At 39.9% G+C, this 7,449-nt stretch overlaps 1 protein-coding gene across 1 annotated transcript in view; it reads right to left on the bottom strand.

Annotated features, from left to right (window-relative positions):
• The window catches only part of TRPC1 (transient receptor potential cation channel subfamily C member 1), an 80,651-nt gene extending 73,595 nt beyond the window's left edge, over window positions 1–7,056 (bottom strand). The window contains exon 1 of the mRNA XM_017882267.1: window positions 6,834–7,056. Coding sequence (XP_017737756.1) covers window positions 6,834–7,005 — 172 coding nt within the window. The 5' untranslated portion in view covers window positions 7,006–7,056. The remainder of the gene's footprint in view (window positions 1–6,833) is intronic.
• Between the last annotated feature and the right edge of the window lie 393 nt (window positions 7,057–7,449).

Below are 7,449 nucleotides of genomic sequence, written 5' to 3'. Positions count from 1 at the left end.
AATTCAAAACACAGGCCAGGCACAGTGGCTCATGCCTGTAATCCCACTTTGGGAGGCTGAGGCGGGAAGATCACAAGGTCAGGAGATTGAGATCATCTTGGCTAACACAGTGAAACCCCGTCTCTACTAAAAATACAAAAAATTAGCTGGGCGTGGTGGCGGGCACCTGTAGTCCCAGCTACTCAGGAGGCTGAGGCAGGAGAATAGCGTGAACCCAGGAGGGGGAGCTTGCAGTGAGCCGAGATTGCTCCACTGCACTCCAGCTTGGGCGACAGAGTGAGACTCCGTCTCAAGAAGAAAAAAAAAAAAAATTCAAAACATATCAAGCTTACAACCTTCATGATTTTCTAAATAAAGGCCAAATTTTTACTGTGGCCTACAAAGCCCTATAGGACGGGTGGTTAGACCTTGTTACCATTCCGAATTCATCTTATGCCTCTCTACGGCTCAGCCAATGATCATTCCAAACCAGTTTTCCAAACTGCAGGTTGCAAACCATTAACAATCATGAAATCAATTTAGTGAGTCCTAACCAGCAATTAAAAAAACATGAACTAGTATACAAAATACCAGAGTGATCCCACAGATCCTCAGCAACAAATTTACTCTCGCCAACTGTAATAAATCCTTGAGAAATACAATGGAGAAATGTTATAATACTGATAGAACAGGTGATTCCACCTCTTCCTCATTAGCATTTTGTTTGATTTCATGGCAAAGAGAGCATTAATGTTGTTCAGTTTAATTTTATATTAACCACATCTGAAGTTAGTTGTGAAGTGTGAGAGAATTTAATGTCAAAACATTTGTAAAGCTTTCCAAACCAAGTTTCTGTAACAAACTTGAGTGTGGCAATTGCAACATTCTAACTGAAATATTACAAATGATGCTAAAAACAGAAAATTTTATTAAGAGGGAAAAGAATGATGATGTAAAAAAATACAAAGACATGATCAACTTCAGTTGCTGGATCTGGAAATATAAATGACAATACTAATAAAAATGTTAAGTTGACATCCAACTTCAAATTAGTTTGAATCAAATTCTAAAAGGAAAAAAAAAAAACCATGCAGACTTTTACAGTGAAAATGATTTAAAATGTAGCTTTATCAAATGCGCAAAACTCTGTATTACAGACCCCCAATGTATTTATAACCATATGTTGCAAATGAAACCTTCAAAATTAAAGATACTAAAAAACATGGTAGCTAAACTGTTTATAACACTTCGAATATTTTTGAAAAAAGACAATTATTATTTGCTTATGAATCCTGGTGAGGACTATTAATAATAACGAATATCATTTAGCAAAAGAGCAAAGATTCACACTGCTGCCGGAAAAAATTATACTATAGCACAGAAGGTAATGCTGATTCTTTCATAGTAAATCAGTTGATAAAAATTATAAACAGCGTATTTTTAACTCTATTAGAAGAATAGTCAAAAGCAATGTTTATTTTGTAGTTAAGAGTCTGACAAATGACTTGAGATCACATTCACAATGCTGCTGTGAGTTGTTTAAAACTTAGTTTACATCAGGTTTATATCAGGTTGTTGCAACACAGTCTCAGAAAGGATTTATTGTGTTGCTTAAATTTAATCTCATATACATTTGAATTATACATATTTATAAAACTAGAAAAATATATTACTGGCCAATATGTTAATCTAGAAAACATATTTTAAAATTAACAGAAGCTATTAATAAAAGTGCCAGTCACCCCCACTTTATACATACAAAGTTTTGGCATCCAAATAAATCTACTGAGTCTCATGACTATATTGATACAGTGCTGGAATTCTTTTAGTCCTTATCATTCATCTAGGCTCCTAAAAGTCATTACTTAATCACCTCTTAGTGATAACTTTTGAAATCCTCATTACTTATTCAACTACTGATCTTAAATCTTAAATTTCTCAGTATCATTAAATTAGGAAGAGTTAGCAATAAAGAAGATATTTAGAGCACTGGCAGTAAGGTAGAAAAGGAATTATTAGGTTACAATAATACCTATATAACAAAATTTAATCTTTTCACACTCTTCCTCCAACTCTGTATACAAGCTATAGCTAGGAGTCTGGCTTGGGTTACATTTTTTTTTTAACTGCCCAGATAAAAGATTGACTCTGTACAAGTAATATCCCATCCTCCAAATCACGTATAGGCCATTTAAGTTAATTTGAGCACTTGCTTCTTCCCTTCAGACAGATATATTTCATACAAACATACTTTTGTTTCCTTACTTCTCACTAGAGCACAAGAGAGCATCTCCATTACAGAATATTCTCCTAAAAGATAGGGATGTTCTCACTACTTTCTTGATAAAGCACTTTCGCAGCACCTTAACACAATTAAGAGCCTGGTAAGTATAGTTTGATGGTGACTTACAGAAAAAGAGCAGGAAAGTTGTGTGATCACTATAAAGAATTACCAGTATCATAGAACAACCAGGCAGCTAGCTGCTGAATTACTGTCTGTTAGAGATAAATTATCCACTAAGATTTTCGCAATTTGAGTCTTTTGTTGCTGTTGTTAAAAAGTATCCCTGAACCATTCCCTATGGCAATATTTTTCAACTAGTACATTCTAAAACTTTGGTTATTTGAAAAGCTTTCCTATATAAAGTACATAAATGCTATGCCTATGATGATTCGTGAAGTGTTCATAGAATGTTGCCTACAATACCCTCTTTACCTCCTATTTCTGCAAAGTTTTTTTCCTCACAGCACATACCTCCTTACATTAGGTGCCCTGTTGTTAACATAACACTTCACACCAATACTCAGTACTCCGCAGTTTTTGTTTCTTCCCACCACCATCCTCTAACACCAGATTTCAAAATCTCTTCTCAAATAGGTAAAAAATTTTTAAAGGCCCATTATATATAAATAAGGTTCAAAAAACAGCAGCTTAATATTACTTCTCTCAGAAATGTTGCACTTTTTTCTTCTGACTGTGGCTTCTCTCTAGAGTTGTTGCACATTTTTAAAGCATCCTTAGCCCAAAGGTACACAAAGCTTATGTAGAAAGTCAGTCATCAGGCCAGGCACGGTGGGTCATGCCTATAATCCCAGCACTTTGGGAAGCCAATGTGGGTGGATCACCTGAGGTCGGGAGTTCGAGACCAGTCTGGCCAACATGGTGAAACCCTGTCTCTACTAAAAATACAAAAAAATTAGCCAGGCGTGGTGGCGGGCACCTGTAATCCCAGCTACTCAGGAGGCTGAGGCAGGAGAATCACTTGACCCAGGAGGTGGAGGTTACACTGCACTCCAGCCTGTACAACAAGAGAATCTCCATCTCAAAAAAAAAAAAAAAAAAAGAAAGAAAAAGTTAAAGAAATACAGTCATCATTGAGACTAGGCTGAGCCCAGTGATAAAGGTGAAAATCTGCCCTCTCCATCCCTCTCCCTAACTCCATGCTGAAATTTCAAGAAGGGACTTCTGACTCATTAACTGCACATTAGATTTCCTGAAAATATTCTCCATGGAGAGTTGGCAGGGACTGAATCATTTCATACTTTCTTTCCTGCACATGAACTGATTACTGATCATCAGCAAATCGAACAGTTTATGCAGGTTTTTATTTCCAAATATATACTAAAAGCTACCAACTACTCAATAGGCTATTTTTTTAAGAGGAAAATTAACATGAACTACACTTAGTTTAGGTGTTTTCTAAATAAACTTATTTACCCCTCCTCCTGTCAACAGACCTGAGGGACACCATAGACGCCTACAAATAAAAGAGGCTTATGATGACACTAATTCTCAATGAGGGAGGACAAAGGCATGGCTGTAAGAATCACTATTTAAATTTTTCATAAAACAACATATTTTTAGTCAGCTCTTGTTTCAATTAAGTTTTACCTCTGAATTACAGCTTTCTATTTCTAGAAAGAACATGAGTGTACTTTCTGAGAATTTAATCTGGGGGGGCCTAGACTTCACTTTATATATCGCTGGCACAAGAACTTTCAGTTAAGGTTTTCCTTTACAAAGAAAGGATTCAATGTTACCTCTGAGATGATCCTCACCCTCTGTGAAGATCAGTAACTAAGGGGCCACTACCTGGATCAGCAGTTGCCTAAATCTATTGAACTTATTTACAGAAAAGCCAGTTATCACAAACTATAAATCTTTTCCTTTTCTCTTTCCTACATTTTTTTGTGTACTCTTTAATCTGTACACATCTTTCAAAGGGCCACTCATTCATTAACATACACATATCCATCTCATCTCCACAATTTTTGCTTTAGGAATTCCTCAATTTTCCCTAAGAGATTTGCATATGTAGAACAAGAATGCTACATGAAAAGAATGAGACACTCCAGAACACCACAGAAACCCTAGAGTTGATTTACTCTGGTTCTCTAAAGTACCATGCTTGCTTTTTACCCTTCTTTATTGAACAAATGTAATACACAGAAATCAAGGTTTATAAAGCATCCATACAAAGAAAATTTAAACTAGTAAGTCTAAATATGGATGTGTCTTTTCTGACACTAATGATGTTCACTCATTCATCTACAACCAGATCTACATAACATAGTGGTTAAGAGTGCAGGCTCAAGATAAATGCCAGTTCTACTACTTTCTAACCAATGTAACCTTGGGCAAAGTAATTTTAAAATTTTGCTAAGCCTCATTTTCCTCATCTACAAATTGAGGACAACAGATCTGGCTCACGGGGTTGTGGGGTTTAAATGAAATCCTCTATGAAAAGCATGAACACTCAACCCCAATAGCTGCTTTAGTGAATGTTTAACATTTGGTCTGAGGAAGGCTCCAATGCAATGGTGAAAGCCATAGCTACTTCGGGAAATTGTTCACTTTTAGATTGGTTTAGGTAACATTTTAAAAAGTTTGACAATATTAGTGAATACAAACATATAATCAAAAGAATATTCCCATAACTCAGTTACTTTTTAAATGTAAATGTACCCCATAAGTATGTGTAAGAATTATGCTATTTTTCCAAATCGAACTCAAGAAGTTGTTTCAACATACCTCAAACAGAAAATTCCTATTTTAGCTCACTTGTTTTTAAAATTTCTAACTTATATATCGGGAAAATATGCATATTTAGTTTCCACCCTATCCCCCAAAGCCAACTCTCTCATCTCAATTATGCTATAAAATAAAAAAAAAAAAAGACAAAGAATATCAAGGTACTTCAGCTGGTACTACTAAATAGGCTATACAACTATCATAAATTAAAACTCTCTTTTGTTTGAGATACGTCATGCAATAATCCTAAATATACACAATGCACAAATACTTGCTCAACCATATTCCACTGATATTTCTCTGTCCTCAGTTTGACAGGAATATCAAATTTCCTTTCTTGACATACTTTCTGTTTGCTTTAAAATAACCATTGCACAGTGAGCTGGAATACATGGAGCCAGCACTTACTCATTTTAGTACAACACAATCTTTTCCCCTTCCTCTCTCAGAACTTTTGAGGGAAGAGAACTCAGGCAAGCCACTCCAGCAACACTAAATAATTTTACATAATCCACAGACCCTATTTTTGTGACGTTGTAAATACATATTGTTTCTTTACATCTCAAAGACTGCTCAAAGTTGTGTCCATGGTGGACTTTAACAGTATTATTAACATTGCTTTCATAATATTATTTAACACTATTACATAAGAACATAAAAGTGGCTCAACCATAGGTGGACTTAGTTTATATGTCAATTATTTTTTTAAAAAATCGTGTAAATAAAATCCTATTTCAAAAGCAGTAGGAGAGGTTAGTAAGGCTATCATTTATTAATTACACATTCACACATACAAGCAAACAAAAATCCTCTGCAGTTAGTCTTTTCATAGTGTAAACTGCCCTTTGGGTTTGTTCCAGAAGTTTGCATGGGTCTAACAGAGTTTTCCTAAGTGTCCAGCCATATAAATTTGGAAACAGAAAAATTTTAGTGTTTTCATGTAGGAAATAAAAGCAGTCTTAGGGCAATTTCCTATTCCTTTTGTTATATGCATCACTACAAAGGACGATTGCGTGACATGGCGTTAATATGGCCATAAAAATGATTAACTTCTAGACTAAAAAAAAGGAAAACGCGCTAAATATATTCCACATATTTTGCCCTGTAATTCCTGTAATTATTTTCATTATCTTTATCTCCCAAAGATCGGGGAGCAATAAATCGTTCTCTCCAATAAAAAGCACGAACAATCAAAGGCGTTCCGTAAATCTGGAGAAAGTTTTGGCAACTAAGGCAGAATTTCTTCCGTCCCGTCCTTCATGTATTTCCACCTAGGATATTTCGATATTAATCCCAGTCAACAGTCACTGGCTAAAGCAATGGGCAGGTGAAGCTAAATAATAGAGGGTCTGGTTTTGTTTTAAGAAAACAAAACCAGGTGATGAGAACCCTCCATACGAGGTATCCTAAGGTAAGGAACTTTCGGACTGGAGGGTCGGAAACTAGCCTCTCGACTCCCGGAAGGAATGAACCGCGAGCCAGAGAGATAGACCAGGTCATTCATGCGTTCAGTAGCAAGGGCAGCGCTAAAACGCTGGGGTCTGGGCTCCCACGGCGCTACCTAAACCCCGGACCCCAAGGCCACAGCCGTCCCCCACGGTGCCGCGCTCCGAGGGCGCAGCCCCAGCTCCAGTCGCCCGCCAGCTCCACACTCACAGGGCAGAGGCGGTGAGGAAAAGCCCGCCTGAGGCAGCAGGCGAGACGGGAAGACAGTCGGCGCCTAAGACAGAGGGAATGCCCCGAGTAAGTTGACGCGGGGAAGACAACGAAAGGTCTGGAGGGCAGCGGGGTCCAGAGGAGGAGAAAGGGGCCTAACTCTCACCCTTGTCGCACGCCAGCAAGAAAAGCTTCTCATTCAGCGTATTCTCCTCCTTCACCTCCCGCACATCCTTCAGCGCCATCACCTCATTCGGCGACGAAGAGGATGGAGAGGAAGGCAGGGAGGAGGAGGAGGCGCCCGAGAGGTCCGTGCTCGGGTACAGGGCCGCCATCATCGCGGCCCATGAAGGAGGCAGGCCAGGAGACGGGGGCGGGGCCCCCACCGGCCCCGACCCCGACCCCAGCCACGCCCCAGGGCTGGAAAAAGGATGAGTCGTTCCCACGGCTGCCTCGGCTCGCGGCCCGTTGGCCCCGAAGGGCGTCGCCTCCCCTGCGAACCAGCACTCGCCCTCCACTGACAGCCCCAGGTTGGTGGCGGCGCATGCGCGACCCCTGGGCCAGCGACCCCTCCCCAGCCGCCGGCGCCCCGGTCGAGCCTGTCCGCGCCCGTCCGGGGACGACAGTGTGGCGCGCGCCAGGGCGGCAGCCGAGCACGGGGCCGTGCCAGGAGTCGCAGGGGCCGCGCCTGGGGCGGCCTAACCCAGGAAGAGGACGAGAGATCTGTGGGAGAGGAGCTCCGAGAGGCGCTTCTGCGCACGTTGGGCTCCAGGGCTGTGGGA

Source organism: Rhinopithecus bieti, unplaced genomic scaffold (genome assembly GCF_001698545.2).
Source record: "Rhinopithecus bieti isolate Rb0 unplaced genomic scaffold, ASM169854v2 scaffold_12642, whole genome shotgun sequence".
Classification (NCBI taxonomy): Eukaryota; Metazoa; Chordata; class Mammalia; order Primates; family Cercopithecidae; genus Rhinopithecus; species Rhinopithecus bieti.
Note: the sequence above shows the minus strand (reverse complement) of the source record. Positions and strands in the feature narration are given on the sequence as shown.